Here is an 18,667-nt window from a genome sequence, read left to right as displayed (position 1 = left end):
TCTTTCCCCTCAGATTTTGCCACCTTGACCTTCTTGTGCCTTCTCAACTCGCTGTCAATCAAAGATTGTTTCAAAATAGGCCTGCTGCCAGCAGCCTGTTCACCGCTCACTGAAATTTCCTGGCAAGCCTGTTCCTCGCGCCACTCTTTTAGTTTCCTCTTCTTATCATTTGATTCAAACTTATCAGATTTTTCTGCTTCTGATGCACTAGAAATTTCCATATGTTTCCCATTAAAAGAATTAACTTGCTCCATTGATTTTCTGGATGATGCAGATTTAGGCTTCGAACCCTTGGAAGGAAAATGATCGCTGTAATTTTGTGATGTATTCCTAGGAACTTTTGTCAAAAATTCAGTATCCCCATTGATAACAATTTTACTTGACATATCAACACTAGAATGTACATCCTTTGTAGAATGGTACGAGGCATCTTTTTTAAATTTTTTGGATAGTCTATGACCATCTACATCAGCTCCTCTTTTGTTCATGGGCTTTGAATATTTACCCAATCTTTCAGCTGAATCACCTGCTTAAAAATTTAAATGATATAAAATATATATATCACAAATTATGAAAACATGTATGCTATTACAAATGGTAACTATTTCTGAAAGTCAAAAAAGAGGGAAGAAAAGGAAGATCTAGCCCAAAAAAAAAACAAATGAGAAGCTGCTATAAATGCTAGCAAATTGTAAATGCCAAAAGTAGAGAGAAGAAAATGAAGTAGCAGTTCCGAAACAAAGTAAGATTAAGCTAAGCTTGGAGAAGGAAACAAAAACCTCCAACTTTAAAAGATGGCTCTGTTTTAAGTTTCTCCTTCTGTTTGTGGATGCGTTTTTCTGCTGCAATATCGACAGATCTGCCTTTCAACGCTGGTTTAGGCTTGATCAAGGAGGCCATTCCCATACAATAGCCTGCATCATTGAAGTCTTTATACCCAGAAGATACAAAAATATTCTTCGAAGAATTTGGTAAGTATGTCAAAGCTGACTCAATTGGCAAATCTGTTGCATCCATTGAACCATGCTTTTTCAAAAAAATTTCCAGTCCTCTACCTGGATTCTGGGTGTCAGCTGAAGTTACGCTTGATGCAGCAAGATGGCCAGCCAAATTGGGTTCACTCCCAGGAGCAGGAAATTGATAAAGTTCATGGAAAGCTTTTGTTGTTTCATCTTGACTGACATTGCAACTGTTCAATCCTGGCCTGTTTAAAAGACCCAATTCAAAAAGAGGCAAAAAAACTAGCCTTCAATAAATCAAGACTAACAATTAAATATAGCCAATGGTTACAGCTAAAGCGCAAAATCTCAATAAGATGCCGACAGGGTAAAACAAAAATAAACAGCCATACTGATCAATGTTTCTTGAGAAAACACTGTTCACAAACAAGGTTACTGGCATGATTCGGTATGAATAAGGGCAAGGCTGACAGATTATTTCAATATGGAAAAAGTATCTAATAGATAAATTCCACAATCCTCTGAGAGAGGGGAAGGGAGAGAGAAATAGAAAGAATTGTTCATGTATTGCCCAAATTTTCCTTATTTACAAAACTAACACCAGATTTTTTTATTTGCAAAACCATCACCTAAATCAATAAAAGTATAACAAAAATTAATTTAGTTTGTCAAATTTTATGACCTGCGTGTATGAACGGGAAAACATGGGATTTGGTAGTTCATTTTAAGGATTTGGATAAGAAAACTTTTTGAGTTTTACAAAAATTTTACAAAAGGAAAATTACCCATTACTCAAGTCCCGACAACAACAAGAAGCCTTTTTATCCCACTAAGTGTGGTCTGTTACATGAATACTTTTTCTTCATTGTGCCATATTGAGTGTCATATTTCCATTTACTTCTAATAAATTAAAATCATTTTTAACATAACCATTTCTTTTCGGGTTTACCTCTACCTTTCTTAACATAAGTCAAATCTAAAACATCTATTTTCCTAAGTAAATCATCAGATGGTCAGTGTTTAATGTTACCAAACCCTCTAAGGAGACTCTCTCTAATCTTGTCTGTCGCTGGAGCTACTCCAACCCTTTCTCGGATATATTTGTTTCGCATTGTGTCCCTATGAGTACAACCATTAATCCACCAGAGCATTCTCGTCTTAGAAACTCTTAATTTAATGTTTCTCTTTTACAGGCCAACTTTCTGCGCCATAAAACACTGCCGGTTTCACCATCATCTTATAAAATTTCACTTTTAATTCTATACAATACTTTTCTATCACACCATAGACCCGATCATTCCTCCACTTCACCCATCCAACTTGAATTTAAAATCCCCATCTATATCACCATCCTTTGAACAATAGACCCAAGAACTAAAACGTTCACTCATTTTAATTACTTGATCACCAATTATTACCATCCAGCCATTAAATTTACTACTACTAAAATTCCATACCATATAATCAGTTTTAGGTCTACTCAAATGAAAGCCATTACACTCTAAAGTTGGCCTCCATAAATCAAGTTGTTCTTGAACTTTTTGTCTAGTCTTAGCCACAAAAAGGAAATGATCAACGAAAAGCATACACCAAGATATAGTAAATGTCCAGTAAGAACATCAATAACTAAAGCAAAAAGATATGGGCTTAAAGCTGATCCCTAATGTAATCCAACTAAAATAAGAAATGCTTGGTCAATCCTCCTTATGTTCGAACACGAGTAACAATGTATTCATATCTTTAATGACTTGAATATAAGCAATATCAACACTTTTATTTTCTAGAACTCTCCAAAATACATCTCTTGACATTATCATAAGCTTTTTCTAAATCAATAAAAATCATATGTATGTATGTATGTATGTCTACGGCGATCCTCGTCCTCGTTCTCGCTCTGCTAAGGTTTGCCTATAGAGATCCCTGGTTTTTCTTATTCACTGCATTTTCGTTGAATTGTTTCGTCCTCGTCCTTTTCGTCTTCGTCGCCAGTCATTATCCGTCGCGTCGCAGCGGCTCTATTTTGTTGTCAAGCGGTTCTCTCGATAGGCCGTCGGGATTGAGGGCTTCTGTTCAGCGTGTTTCGTCGTCCCGATTCAGCATCTCTCAGTTGCCTCTCGCTGCGGCCTTTGAGTGATGTCTGGGTGCGGGCTTCTGCGTCGTCCCGAGAAGTGCTCGGGGGCGTCTCTTAGCTGTCGCTAGCTGGTCGTCTGCAGCTCACAGAGGGGTTTTCCTCCGCTCCTTGTTCCCTGTTTGGTTTTGTAATTTGCTCTCTGCACCTCCATCTATTGGGATGGCTTCGAACAGATCGTATGTTGCTGCCCTTACGGGTGCCCAAGCCTCAGGTACGCATAAATCGTGATATTTTCCTCCGTTTGAGTGGGAGGAGGACATCAAGAAATCTGGTAAGAAGAATGGGAAACATGACATCTTTTTTACAAAAGTTAAAGGTATTCAACTTGCTTCCTCCTATCATTTGAATTTGGTCGGGAAATTTTTGTATGCCCTTCCCAAAATGGAGCTGATTTGTAATGAATTTGCTCCCTGTTTGGTTTCGTAATTTGCTCTCTGCACCTCCATCTATTGGGGATGGCTTCGGACAGATCGTTTGTTGCAGCCCTTGCGGGTGCCCAAGCTTCAGGTGCGCCTAAATCGTGATTTTTTCTCATTCGTTTGAGTGAGAAGAGGACAACAAGAAATATGGTAGGAAGAATGAGAAACATATCATCTTTTTTACAGAAGTTGAAGGTATTCAACTTGCTTCCTCCTGTCGTTTGAATTTAGCGAGAAATTTTTATATGGTAAAATTTCTTTATGACCATCCCAAAATAGAGTTTATTCATAAGAAATTTAAGCTTATGCACTTTATTAGGGAGTGTAAAATTGAACTTTTAGATAGAAGACACACTCTTATTCAACTTAATAATGAAAAGGATTACACTTGTTTATTTGCTAGAAGGATTATATTGATCGATAACAGAGCAATGAAATTTTTGAAATGGTCTGTGGATTTTGACCCACAGACGGAATCACAATCATTCCGGTTAGATTCGCCTCCCTAGTCTGAAATTTTATTATTTCACTCAAAAAGTGTTGTACTCTATTGTTTCAGCATATGGTAAGCTACTTAAAATGGACATTTCTACTTTTAATCTTTCTCGCCCATCTGAAGCAAAAGTACTTGTTGAAAGAAACATCACTTCACCCGCTTCTGAAGAGATTTGGTTGGGCACACAACACCATGGATATTGACAAAAGATAGTGATTGAGTTTTACTGTCATATGTTCGACCACTCCAGTTCCCAATACCACCATCTACACCCCCAACTCAGACCAAAAAAGCAAAGTGCTCCCCTAGAGGCAGAAAATCCAGCTCCTCTTGCTCAGCTCCAAGTTATTGACACTATTGTTCATCAAAAGGATACCCCTGAAGACGTCACTAACCTCGCAGGCAATATGTCAACCATTCAATCTTCACACAATGTTGTAGCTCCCCCGTCTTTGGAACCTCCAATCGTGGGGGGCAAGGGAGATTCTTTAGGCCCCACCTGCTCTACCTATCACTGATATTACAGGTGGAAATACTTTTAATGCTTCACCACCGCCTCATCAAGTCTAGCAAAATGTTAATGTTTCTCAGGCTCATAGGAATCATGATGTGTAACAGCCTACACATGTCCGGCCACCTTTGGAACTTTGGAACAATACATTGATCAGATGAGTCAATCCTCGGATGAGGAATAATAGGTTTACACATCCAGTAGAAAGAAGAAGAATGGAGTCCTACTTGAGCTTAAGAATCTGATGAACGACACTTTAGTTACTTCGGGTAATGGGACACCTTACCAATCTGTTAGTCGGCTCCCTTCCGAGAACTAGAGGCTGGGGGAAGACTAAAGTGGGACGTCCCTGACACTTTTGCGTCTGTTGGTGGCTTTTTCGTTTTTTATCCTTTTTGTAACTTTATTTTATTTGAAGTTGTGTGTGTTGTATTGTGTGAGTTTGACTTTCTTTTAGGCCCTCTCATACAACCTATGTATATCTATTCCTCTATAATATATTAGCCCTTGGGCTTTTTCTATATACGTGTGTGTGTGTGTGTGTCATCCTTATTCTCTTCATGATTCTCCATCAAACCTCTCAATAAATGTATAGCTTCCATAGGAGATCTGGAAATTTTTTGGCTTACTAAACTTTTTAGTATTATTTTAAAAGCTAAAAAATTTATGATAAGTTGAGGAGTTTATTGGTTCCTTTTTTTAAAAAATAAAGGGGTTGCATAAGAGTGTGCAAATTATATGGAATTAAGTTAATGTGTCATACATTAAAGTTATGGGAGAGAGTAATTGAATATAGGTTAGGGCGTGATATAAAAATTTCTCAAAATTATTCTCAATTTCTAGTTTATCAAAGCAATGGTGGAAATAAAAAATTTGTTATTATTTACGGTCACACATTACTCAAGTCCCCACAAAAAATTCTCCAAAAAATCAAAAGTTACTGATGTCAGGATAATCATGCATGTCAAAGGGAAACTGTCATTAACATAACTCCCTAGAGGACTATCTGATAAGCAATTTACACAAAAATTTAATGAGGATTTAAGGTAAATATCGCTATATGATCAATTTGGACAAGTTAAATCCTGAGATTTGATAAATCCATATTTCACTGATTTTGATCGTAAATCCAGGGTTTACTAAATCCTTACATTCGGCAATTTAACGAGCGATGGAGCGCGGCAAGGAGAAGACCTACCAGCAGTTTGATTCTTCAAAAGTTGTCGCTTCCCACTATTTCAACCCATAGGAGCTCAACCAAATAGTCCCCTCAACCCCAACCATAGCTATTATGCTGCTGAAGCGCGAAAATCCCGCTTCAGCTTCACTGCAACTGTAGCTTCTATGTCGCCAAAGTTTCGGACCCTCAATTCAACATAAGAGTAACATAACTGACATTAGTTTTTTTTCTTTAGATGATTCTATGGAATTTGTTTCCGATGGGTAACATAATATTTCTATTTTTCATTGTCTAAATATTGAACTAGACTGGTTTCTTACAATTTTTTTGTTGCAAAAGTACAACAATATAATGAAAAATCCTAAGAATTTGACTTAGGGTGTGGACAAAAGTTATTGGCTATGAAAAAACTATATATTAGTTCGCCTATTCTTTACTTCTGCATTAAAAAAATTTCAATTCTTCTTTTTAATATATTTTACAATGAAATGTAAATATTTAATGTATTGTATTTTATTGTGCTACGAGATATGAGAAGAGCTTCCAAATGTCTAAGAAAAAAAACATAGACGGTTTGATCAAATATGAGAAGAGCTTCCAAATGCTAATATCAAACCATCCATAGGATCATCAATTAAATCTCAAGGGTAGACTTGGATTAATATCTAGCTCAGTTGTAACCACCAAGAGGTCATGGGTAAGAATCATGAAAGTAGCACCTCAACAATGCAAAGGATATTAATAAACACATCATTGGTAGAGCCCTCATACAAATGAGTACACCATTTTTTATAAATGGTTGGCCATAAAAAAACAGCTTTGCATGATAAGTGAATACAACACCAACACATTTAAAAAAGAAATCATACCATGGAAATATGGCCGCTAATCAAAATTACAAATAGAAAATGCATGCACCACAAAATAAAATGTTCAAATGTGCAAGGAACTACTCAATAATATTATATTTATTGATCCAGTTCCGATGGTTATTCTGATATTGATTCCAAAAGGGATTTGCATTAACGAAAGTATGCATGAAAACCTTGACAAACTACTAGAAGTGAATTCCTTATCCAAAATGTTAACATAGAACACAAAACAAAGAGAGAAAAGAGTCAAGACAATTCACTTCTTATCAATACACATATTACAACAAACAGATCTGATCATTTTTTTTCTCTCCTAGTCAAGGGATATTAAATTCATTCAAAAAATAGGACAAATAAGCACTTGTTCGCCCCGCGCTAATTTTTTCTCAAGTGTATTCTAGGAAATACAAATCATACAGCAGATTGGAATTAAACAAACAGTTATGACAAAGAAATATCAAATATCATACATGTCTGTAATTATGATTCTCTGGCATCTGCCATTGCAGACAAGAAAATAACACTGGCCTAGATTTATCTTGTAATCAAACAGCATGAAGTTCTTAAATCAGGCTTTCAACATTTACCAAGAAGGTTTTAATAATACCTGCTTTCAATCATCTTCTCATAATTAAGATTTTCATTCTATCCAAACTTAGAAACAAATTAAATTTCTATTTAATACCATATGCAATTACCATAAGCCATTTTTCTTTTACAATTTAATTTCATAAATTCATGGGAAACGTACAGTTTTTTTTTTATCAAAAGAGAGCAAGGCTCAAAGCTAACTGTAGTATAATCAATCTTGCATGTATCACCTACAAATTACTGTTATAATTCAAGACATTACAATCTACCTTGAGTTGAGAATAAAAGCATGCCAAGCAGTCTTTAACCTTTACACAATTTCAAATGCATTTCCATGTGAAGCTTAAACACTTGATTGTGGTGTCTTTGATGAACATATATATTTCAAGATAAAAAACATCATTATAAAACAAAAAATATAAGTGCTAAAATTGCTTCTAGTAAAATGAACAGTTTACTTAAGTAATTACCTTGATAACTTTAATATCATCAACAATAGATCCATAAATAATTAGATAAATAATAATAATAGTCAACCTACTACCATATATCCTTTCTTTCAGGTGGTTCTACTCGCACAATATCTTTCATATAATCACTCTCGTTAAATCCTTTCTAGTTTATAATTCGCATGAACATTGTCAGCTATTGAGGAACAATGCATTTCATTTAAAGACTATTCAGTCCTTCACCTCTTCATGGTTAATATGAAAAAGCATACCAACAAACCTAAATTTTTTCCTTCAAATTCCATACCATTTTTTAATGCTATTACAACTATTAAGAGAATACTGTACCTAATGAATAATAAAACTAAAAGTAAGCTTATATTTAACACCAACAGAGGCTAAAATACCCTTGTCAACCACCCCGCAACCCCCGTGGAATAAACTTTATCATAGTGTTTTTTGAATTACATTTAATATCAATAAGTTTTGCCACACTCAAAAGATAGATTGGTTTCACCCTCGACTGCCAAAAAATTATAATAATATGAATGGCATCAGAAATGAATAGTAATTTTTGGATAGAAATAGAGCAAGCAACGGATTCACAAAGTATGAACCAATTTGCTCAATTACTTTTTTTTATTTTTAAATCACAGTGAAGAGGTGCCCAGAGCACGTGAAATAAGACAGCTGCAGATGCCATGCACAAAAAATAATAAACTTAATACAGTGTAACAAAATAAATGAAAGTTCAATTGGAAATAAGTGGATTAATCTACTTGAAAGCTTTTAAGCATTGAAGTGATTAATTTCTATCAAATTAATCTAAAAAATTTTCCAAATTACCTTATTTTGACAGAAATAACATAAATTCACATAATTAACAAAATTTTGCAAGTGAAATGTAAGTCGGATATTACAGAACTAAGAGGATTATCACAAATAAAAATGTCAGATCAGCTACCTCTAAATGTCAAGTAAGATGCAGATTTACGTTGGGAATTGATTTATTTCCAAAGTATGACCTGAAGACTAAGAAAGAATCATGTTTAAGGTTCACACAGAGACTTACAGCCAAACTTGCATGCTACATTGCCATTTCTTTGGAAGGCTTTCTGTATTGGTTCCATATGGTAGAAGGCGCCATTGTTGGCACAAGTCACAACATACCCAATTATCCTCTATAAGAACTAAAGCAGGAGAAGCAGGAACTAAATTATTATTTGGTACACCATCATTAATGGGAGCGGGTGCATCATTAGCAAGTTCAGCACTAGGAAAATTTTGAACCTTGTTGACTTCAGATTTTTCATTAGATTTTTCAGTAGACCTTGAGGAACCTAGAAAGTGTCTCACGTGGTCAACTTGTTGAGCTTGAGCATTCATCAAAAGTTCACTTTGAGATTCAATATTTTGACCTTTGCTCAACTCCTTTGGTGGCTTGGACATTTTAGACATGGTTTCTAAATGTGAACCTTTCAGATGGGACATTTTCTTTATTCCTTTAGGTGCTCCAGAAAGTACAGTGCTCTTTTTTTCCTTGTTTGGCTCATTATTTTGAGTTCCCTTTATAATTTTTCCACCCTCAAATGTTTGGTCCTTGGATTGCACTACCTTGAAAACAGTTTTTTCACTCAAACAAGTTTTTTGTGCAGCTTGCTCTCTTACATGTTCCTCAAAACCAGCATTATAGTCCTTCCTCATCTTATATATATCAGAATCAGCTCTCTTTCTAGCAGGATTTTTCTGCGATTTTCCCTTGCTTTTGTTGCAAATGACAAATTTACCATTCGCTTCTCCAAATGCTTTCTCTGTAAAATGAGATTTTGCATCCGTCTTTCCCTTCGATGGAATGGTTTCCTTATCTAAATTGTCATCCATTCCCATGTTATCAGTGAAATCTAAGTGGTTATCTTTTCTTAAATCAAGTGCATGAGCTCCATCCATCTTTAGTATCTTCTTTGGCTCATTATGAATATCAAACATTTTACTACATTCCTTTATGGAATTACCACCCACGTCTGTCTCCTCGTTTGCATCTGCAGACGGAGCACTGGATGACAACACCATATCTTGGCCAGTCAAAACATTTTTTTGTGCTGCTGCTGTTTTGCTTCCGATTTCATTCTTCGAGGACATAGTTATGACATTCTCGCAGGTCAGCACATGTGCTTGCACTAACTTCTGACACTTCTCTCTTGATTTTTTTTCCTTGGACGGGAAGTCTCTAACATCTTTTGCATGCAGAGATGTGTCAGATGAAGCGGTGCAATTGTCAACCGCAGCTTTGCATGGCATGCTTCTCTTGAATTTTTCTATAGACGTGTCTTCTTTCTCAAGTAAATGAAGTGGAGTCGCTGATAGAGGTGAAAGCAAATAACCTCCTGGAACTGGAAAGGATGTCATGATCTGGCCCATTACATTTAGAAAACAAACAACAATATGGTTAGTGAAGAAATCCCAATCCCAGCCATTCAACAAATAATTCAAATAACCCATAGAAATGCAATTAACCTGAAGAATGGTGGACGGTGATTCACAAAAGGTATTAGGAGATTCAGAAGAAAGCTCCCTACTTCCACCTAGACTATCCTCATGGGATGGAGATGGTGAAACATCAAGCCCCAAATCACTGTAAATTTCAGGCTTATTTATGGTTGAGACAGTGTCAGGTCCAACCTTAATGCGCACCTTGAGTGACTTAGGATCTCTAATATCCATTGTCTGTTTAGCAGACTCATACTGAGTAATACCTTCTGTACTGCATGAGTTAATGCAGGTGTCCTTTTTGCATGATTTCTCAATTGGTTGCACTCTATATGCATTGTTGGCCTCAGGGATAGATGCATTTGCAGGAAAAGAAGCATTCTGACATGACAACTGCAACCATGCATGCCATAAAACAATCAAGTGTTGAATTGGAAACCATCAGGAAATGAAAAAGTAATAAGATAATTAAGCTAAATAATTTCCTTCAGAGCAAAAGAGTATCAAAGTTAAATTTATATTAAAAAATTTAAGCTGGATACCCTTATCCTTTATAGTTTAAAGGAAAGCAAGGTACTGATTAAACATACCTCAGGTTGTGAATTGTACGGTGACCTTGACAAGTTGTGGGCTGGCTCCTTAGCGGGGCTCTTAGGTTGTGACAACAAAATTGGAGGAGAGCGCTGATATGCCGGCAGAAATGAGCCATAAGCCCCGAACTTGGCTCCTGTTGAGGAATTAATTTCTCAATACATCGTATCAACATTAATGGTCAACATTAGCATCATATATTCTTAGTTTGCATTTCATTAAAACTGACATACCCAAGGTCTCTGCGGACACAACACCTTCAAACTCTTTCTGGCAGTGCCCTAATACATGTTGGAGTTTTTCGTCCTATATGAAGTTGAAAGCAGCTATAAGGAACAAGGAATGATTTTACGCAATAAGAAAGTTCCATTGGAATAAAATTTACTACATGATTTTATAAGCGTGCAAGGTGAAATTTAAGCTCATGGGAGAGAAAGGAATTCATTACACAATGGTGAACAATGTTTATTTTTGCAACTCTCCTCTATTACTCAAATTAAACAGCAATTCAGTTGATGTTTCAATGTGCAAGCGCTCAAAGCCAATGTTCAGAACTTCTGTTGGATTAGACGCTTAGAACATAAATTCAAAGCACAAAAATAAATTACAGCTTCTTAACAGTTCTACCAGCTCAATACTGTTAGCTCTACTATATATACAGTAACAGGAGAGCACTAGTTAACTTCAGGTGCCGGTCAATTTTTTTGTTTTGTTTTGTATTTTTTCCTTCTTTTTTCGTTTTTTTTTTCTTTTTCATTTTAAAGAGGATTTGAACTCTCACCTTCCCTTTGAAGGTCAATAATAATGACAAAAGCTCCTACCATTTTCCGTAAAAGTAAGTGTTTAGGCAATCCATCAAAATAATAGAAAATCCAATACAAACAAGAATAAAGGAAATTTAACACAAAAGAGAATGAAGCCAACAGCAGAAAATTTGTTAGCGCAACAACCGATCGCTGACCCAATTATAACCAAGCAGCGATCCTGTAATCTTTCTAAACCTCGCAAAAGGGGTAATAGTTTCAAACGAAAGGGAAGCACAGGTTCCCAATTGAAACCGAACTAAAATGAAGAGATGCTACAATGGAAAGCCATCAGCTCGATCATAACTGGCCTACAACGCTGCAGAAATTAAGTTTCTTACGATGTAAGATAAATCATCGGGGTCGATGTCATCCTCCAGCCCATAGCACGCCTCCCCTTCCTCAAGCTCGTTCCCCTCCATCGTCCTTCTCCTTCCTCTTCCCCTCCCTTCCAGCCCTAACACTGATCGCCTCCTCCCCTCATTACCACTTCCCACGAAGAGCATCCACCCGATCAAAGCACACTAAGCAAATAATCAAGAAAACCCTAAATTCGCCGCTGATTGATCTCCGTCGCCGCAGATTGATCTCCGTCGCCGCAAGATCCTTCGATCGAAGCCCGATCCACCGGAAACCTAGATCATCTCCCCGTTTCTCCCATTCGAGATTGTTGTCTTGCCCTCCATCCGGCTCCCTCTACTCCCTTTCTCCTTCCTCTTCGGGCGACGAGTAGAGCACAAATTATATTTGGATATTTTAGATGTAAATCCTCCCTTCTTTTCCTCTTTTCACCTTACAGACTCGACTATACGTTTTCCGCCTGCGGAATATTTATTTCTTATTTATTTATTTAGTATGGTTTCTCTTGCTCCACTTCTCCTCCATCGGATGTGATAGAAAGTCTGACGTCCGAACACCGAACAGCTGATGGCTGTTAGCTATAGCGGAAGCGCCGGAAAGCCCATGTAAGTCGGAGGATTATTATGCGCTGCTCTTTACACGTGGGCAAGGTAGGGCCCACCACTGAGCGAAGGCGTCGACGCCGGAGGGCCTTTTGATTTTCGCCTATTTCCATGAAACGAATTAGATAAAAATAGGCAAAAAAAAAAGCAAAACCTTTTTAAAAATTTAATTTTATGAATCTCGGAATAATTTAATTTAATCTTCTTTTATCATGGATTGCTTAATAATAATTTGAACAAAATTTGAATAGAATTGAAATATAATGCCAATTTTATTTGAATTATATTTGAAATTTGTATTAATAAAGTTCAAATAAGATTTGATTATTACTCAAATTTTATTTGAATCTTATTCGCATATAATTGGAATAAAGTTCGAACAATCTTTAACGAGTGTTTCAAGAAATAGGCAAAAAAAAAAAAAAAAACAAAAACAAAAACAAAATCTTTTTAAAAAAATTTAATTTTATGAATCTCGGAATAATTTGATTTAATCAAATGTGTTTTTATTTAATTTTAAAAATCATTAAATGGACTCTTCTTTTACCATGGATTGCTTAATAATAATTTGAACAAAATTTGAATAGAATTGAAATATAATGCCAATTTTATTTGAATTATATTTGAAATTTGTATTAATAAAGTTCAAATAGGATTTGATTATTACTCAAATTTTATTTGAATCTTATTTGAATATAATTGGAATAAAGTTCGAATAATATTTGAAGAGTGTTTCAAGATCATTTGAATCATGTAAAACTTTTTCATACAAGATTCATTTCGAATATGAACAAAATTTTAAATATGGTTTACCCTAGATCATAGTGCAATACAGGCGTTTACCTAGCAAACCATTAGTTGATATGCAAAATATAATAAAAATAATTATGATAGATGTATATTAGGAATGTGCCTACACGAATCTTGAGGAGAAATGATTAGAGACAAAGAATATGAAGTATTCGTGCAAACGATTGGTCGGTTTGGAAGGACGATCGAATGAAAGGAATAAGCGGCCCAACAATTACCAGAGTCACATCAACACCTACTTCCGGGGTAACTTCCAACGCGAAAGTCAATTGTTGCACGAGAATAAGTACTTTAGTATAGACACATAGACTGAAGATAAGTTGTTTGTGGAATTACGGTGATTCACCCTCTACCTGATGAAATAATCTTATCCAAGGGCGATGTGCCTTCACCTTCAGTCTCCATAGAACGAGCAATCGAAGATTATTAAAGTCGATTGATGGATGTTATGACGGTTGACAGGCGTTTACCTAGCAAACCATTAGTTGATATGCCTTCACCTTCAGTCTCCATAGAATGAGCAATCGAAGATTTTTAAAGTCGATTGATTGATGTCATGACGGTCAAATCAATCATGGTCGGCCGAACAAACTCCAAGCAACTGAATTGGGCAATTACGAATGTGAAGCAATGTTTATAACAATTACTAAAATATAATGGTGTTAATGGCAGTTATGGGGTCAGATTAAATGATATTCAATTGCAAATGTGTAATGTATTGGCTCATTAATTATGGTGATGTTCTTCTTTCAAAAGGGGACAACCATGTCACTTAGGAGATCTCACACTATGCACTCTAAATAAGATGATCATTCTCAAAAGTGGATACTTTGAACAGAATTCTCACAAAAATACAAAGTGCTCAAATTATCTTACTTTTCTTTTTCATCCAACCAACACCATATTCATTAGGCGTAATTCATGGGACAATTTATGATTCAACATCTTAAAAAGTATAGTGAGTGTGGAATTATGTCTTCTACAAGATGAGGAGCACGTGAGCGTGAAGGAAGGCATCAAGGAGAAAGCTCCAACATGGATACTGTCCGAGAATTTTTACAACGACAAATATAAGTGCTTCATGACTGACTGACCGGGCAAATTGCGGAACTGGCCTGAGTAGTGCTTGGAGAAAGGGCACAACCTCTCTCGCAAGTCAAACCACCAGCACCCGAACATCCAGTTCAACAGGCAACACCAGCGCCAAAGCGAGTGGAAGAGTCTCAGTATAAGGATAGTGCCAGACTTGCGTAATGGGGATGACCACAACGAGGATAGAATGTGTTCGCCCAGCATATTGTGGAAGCCAAGCCACTTGAGAAGCTTAAGATTCCCATCCTAGAACCATAAAAAGGTCGAAGCGACCCTATCAACCATATTGCATCATTCGAGTCGGCAATCTGCCTTAGATCTTCAACACATTAATATGAAGATTGTTCTCTACCACGCTAAGAGATTTCGCTCTCAGCTAGTTTAATGAGCTTCCCATATGAATTATTTATTATTTTGAAAACTTCATGAATTTTTTTAAGCAGTTTCCCAATGTCAAAAAGCCACGAAAGGTTTAAAATTCCTTGTGCTATAAAAAACAGGGACCAAACAAGAGTCTGCAGCCTTTTGTTACAAAGTTCTAAAAGGAGATGCTCGAGTTTCAGAACTTGGAGACAGTGGTTACTAAAGCAGCACTGGCACAAGGACTGAAGAGTAAACATTTTCAATACATTTTGGGTTTAAGGAAGCCCGAACGTTGGTTGAATTCTTAAAACTATCTAATGATCATATTATAACCAAATAATATAACTGATTACCAAAAGCAAGAAATCGAATTGACATATGGGTAAAGCACAACAAGAAGGACGACGGATTGAGAGAGAAATACAGTCCTCGCCTGAAACGTGAGAGAGATTGCTCTTCCCAAAGAGATAAAGAAGAAGAACAAGATGATCACATATGTAGCAGATTGAATGACTGATCGATAGGAGATCGAAGGACATCCAGGACTACCCTAATTCAAGTTTCTATGGTGGAACTCGTAGAAGAAATAGGAGACAAGGAATATTTCTGAAAAATGACTCCCATGAAAAACGAAGCTTCCCTCAAGAATCCAAACAAATTTTGTAAATATCACCGAGACCACGACCATGATACAAAAGAATGTTGGCACAATTTCAGCCTAATAAAGGAGGTAATCCAGGCCTGAAAGCTCAAAGAGTTTGTAGCATCAGAGGCTCAAACTTGGCAGCAAGGCAAGCCTCCATGCGAACCAAAATGGAGATACTGGGTGGCGATTTGGACGTCAGATTCGATCAAAAAAGAAGTCAAACAGGAAATTACTTTATAGTCATGCCAATTTCGAAGAGGAAGCCACATCCTCCAATCATTTCACCGACGCAGACCTTTCTCTAGTCGGAAAACCACATAATGATGTCATTATTGTAAAATCACTCATCAGTAATTATCAGGTAGGCGTTTTCCTGATTGATCCTGAGAGCTCAAGGAATAGTTTATTTTGGGTCGCGTTTGAGAAGATGAACCTGACAACCGATCGGTTAACTACACCGGCCAACCCACTGTATGGTTTCTCCAGTGAACGAAAGGAGACACTTGGAGTAATAACACTCTCTGTTACTTGTGGAGAAGGTGACAATCAATTTACCAACATGGAGGATTTTCTGGTGGTTGACACACAATCAGCCTACGGCCTCTCCTCAACAATTTATGAGTTGTGGTGTCAACTTACCTTGTAGTTGTGAAATTTTACTGTGATGGGGTGATAGTCACTGTGCGTATAGATTTGGTGCAACCCCAAACATGTTAACATGTGAGCCATAGAAAGTGTGGAGCACGAAAGATTGGACATACATCACCAATGAGAAGGCGGCCCTGAAACTAACGAGACTATCACCCAAATCCCGACAAACCAAGTTGACCCTACTAATTTTTTTTCTATTTAGCAGGACCTTTGATCTAGGTCACAAAGGTGCATTGATTCAAATTCTCCAAGAACACACGATATTTTCACATGGTCGGCAGCCAAAATGCTTGGCATTCCCATCAATGTCACATTTCACCGACTCAACGTCAGTTCAACCAACAGTCGGTAAGGCTGAAGCTCCGTTCAATAACGATGTCTTTAGCCAAACCAATTTGTGAGGAAGTCAAGAAAATTTTAGATGTCAGGTACATTCAGGATGTTTAATTCCCCTCTTTAGGTATCCAATATAGTCATGGTGCGAAAGTCTAATGGCAAATGAAAAATGTGTGGACTTCACAAATTTGAGCATCGCATGCCCGAGGACGGCTATCCACTATCCCATATTGATCATTTGATTGACTCTGTAGTTGGATACTCAGTCATGAGTTTTCTCGACTCCTTATTCATATATATCCAAATCAAAATGTGTTCAACCGATGTGGAAAAGACGACTTTGATTACTAGTGATTGATTGAATTATTTTATTGTAATGCACTTTAGGTTGAAAAATGCTGGAACAACTTATCAGCACCTAATGGATGTAGTTTTTTTTTTCTCTGAATAAAAAGGAAGAAACATTGAGTTCTATGTGGATGATGTGTTAGTGAAAAGCAAGATGGCATGAACAACATTTGTGTGATTTAAAAGAAACCTTCCAAATGCTTAGCAAGTTCAATATAAAATTAAACCCAATAAAATGCCTGTTTAGAGCCTCAATGGGAAATTCTTGGATACCTCTTAAAACCCGAAGGCATCAAAGCTAATCCCGAGAAAGTGAAAGCACCCCTTGACATGCATTCTCCCTGGAACACCAAAGAAGTGAAAAATCTCACTAGTTGGATTGCAACCCTGAGTAGATTCATTTCCAAAAGGAGGCAAATGTGATACATTATTCAAATTGCTAAGGAAAATGAAGAAGTTTGAGTAGACAAACTAATGTAAGTAAGTTTTATAGAATTTGAAGCAGTCGTTAATCTCTCTGCCACTGTTGCAAAGTTTGAAGCCGAAGGAAAAACTATCATTTTACCTGGAAGTCGGCCCAGAAACTATTAGTTCAGTCTTCATTTGAGAAGAATTAGAGAAGCAATTTCTCATTTATTATACCAGTCATGTCCTCATAGGAGCTGAAATAAAGTATTCTCTTATAGAGAAACTAACATTTGCTCTTATTGTTTCTACTCACAAGTTTCAGCCATAATTCAAACACATTCGGTTAAAGTGATCACTGATCATCTGCTTAAGCCTATAATCACTTAACTAGAACATTCGAGTCGATTCTTAAAATGGTATGTGGAGCTCAGTGAGTATGAACCTACTTATGTCCCTCATTTGGCAATCAAAGATCAAGCTATGACAGACTTCTTAGTGGACTTTTCGGAATCACGGGGACCAAGAAAAGAGCATGACGCGGAATTGCAAGTCTGGATCCTTCACATGAAGGGAGCTTTGAGCAAAACTAAAGCACGCATTGGGCTGATATTTGCAGTTTGGCGGGAGAGCATATTTATCATTTGAGCATCTTTGATTTCGCAGTCACGAATAATCAAGAGGAATAAGAAGTGCTGATAGCTAGGCTTCGATTAGCTCAAGATGTGGGCGCATTACTGTCAGTCAACTTCTTTCTTCCTTTTCTTTTTTTTTTTGTGTTTGTTTTGAATTTGAAAATGGTTTGATTTAATTTAGTAATAATTTATAATTTTGATTTTTGAAAAAAACAGTGTTTTAAGTGAAAATAGTTGGACTGAATGGGTCTCACATGTCTAATTAGTTTAGATAGTCGAGCTTGATGCCACAAGCAACTTCCGAAGAATAAGTATATCACTTGTTGGTAGGCTCAACTATTTAAACAAAATATTTTATGACATCCTCTCGGTCTGTGAACCATGTGTACGACCAACAGGTTCCCATACCTAATATAAAAATATTAGGCAAGGTTTATTTTAATGTTGACCTCTTTTTTTATGAGGTCTAATTTCTTCTCTTTAGGAGCTTAAGATCTAGCCATAGGACTTTCGTGTTGACTATCCTAGAGGACTAGCGGTGGAACCCTCCCACATAGAAATTCTAAACACTTTTTGACTCTTCTTGTGAAGTCCCACATGGGTGGTCATAAGCCATCATCTCTCACTTGGGATGATTAAGACCAACATGTGAAGACCCAAGAGTGAGTTTCAATAGAATCAATGAGATCTTAGGGCAACCCTGGGTGGCTTAGTCTTGGTCATAACCTCACACACACACACTCAAACCCAAAAATCACTTACACCCAACCTCTCTTCCAGTTTTTTTTAGAAACTCATATGGATGACCCCAAGCCCTTAGTCTTTCGTTAGGGTGGCTAGGACCAATATGTGGAGGATAAAAAATGAGCTTTCCCATGGGTCTTATGATTTTAGGGGAGTGTCGGCACTATTTTTGGTGTGGAGTTTGTC

At 36.7% G+C, this 18,667-nt stretch overlaps 1 protein-coding gene across 1 annotated transcript in view; it reads right to left on the bottom strand.

The window, feature by feature from the left end:
- LOC110024794 overlaps window positions 1-12,362 on the bottom strand; it is a 24,063-nt gene extending 11,701 nt beyond the window's left edge. The window contains exons 1-7 of the mRNA XM_020724952.1: window positions 11,831-12,362; window positions 10,920-10,992; window positions 10,686-10,822; window positions 10,123-10,488; window positions 8,681-10,017; window positions 780-1,204; window positions 5-526 (exon numbers count right to left, since the gene is read on the bottom strand). Coding sequence (XP_020580611.1) covers window positions 5-526; window positions 780-1,204; window positions 8,681-10,017; window positions 10,123-10,488; window positions 10,686-10,822; window positions 10,920-10,992; window positions 11,831-11,911 — 2,941 coding nt within the window. The 5' untranslated portion in view covers window positions 11,912-12,362. The remainder of the gene's footprint in view (window positions 1-4; window positions 527-779; window positions 1,205-8,680; window positions 10,018-10,122; window positions 10,489-10,685; window positions 10,823-10,919; window positions 10,993-11,830) is intronic.
- Window positions 12,363-18,667: the final 6,305 nt, after the last annotated feature.

The sequence above is a fragment of the Phalaenopsis equestris genome, unplaced genomic scaffold, assembly GCF_001263595.1.
Source record: "Phalaenopsis equestris unplaced genomic scaffold, ASM126359v1 Scaffold000276, whole genome shotgun sequence".
Taxonomy (NCBI): Eukaryota; Viridiplantae; Streptophyta; class Magnoliopsida; order Asparagales; family Orchidaceae; genus Phalaenopsis; species Phalaenopsis equestris.
The sequence above is the reverse complement of the archived record's forward strand: the minus strand, read 5'-3'. Positions and strand labels throughout refer to the sequence as shown.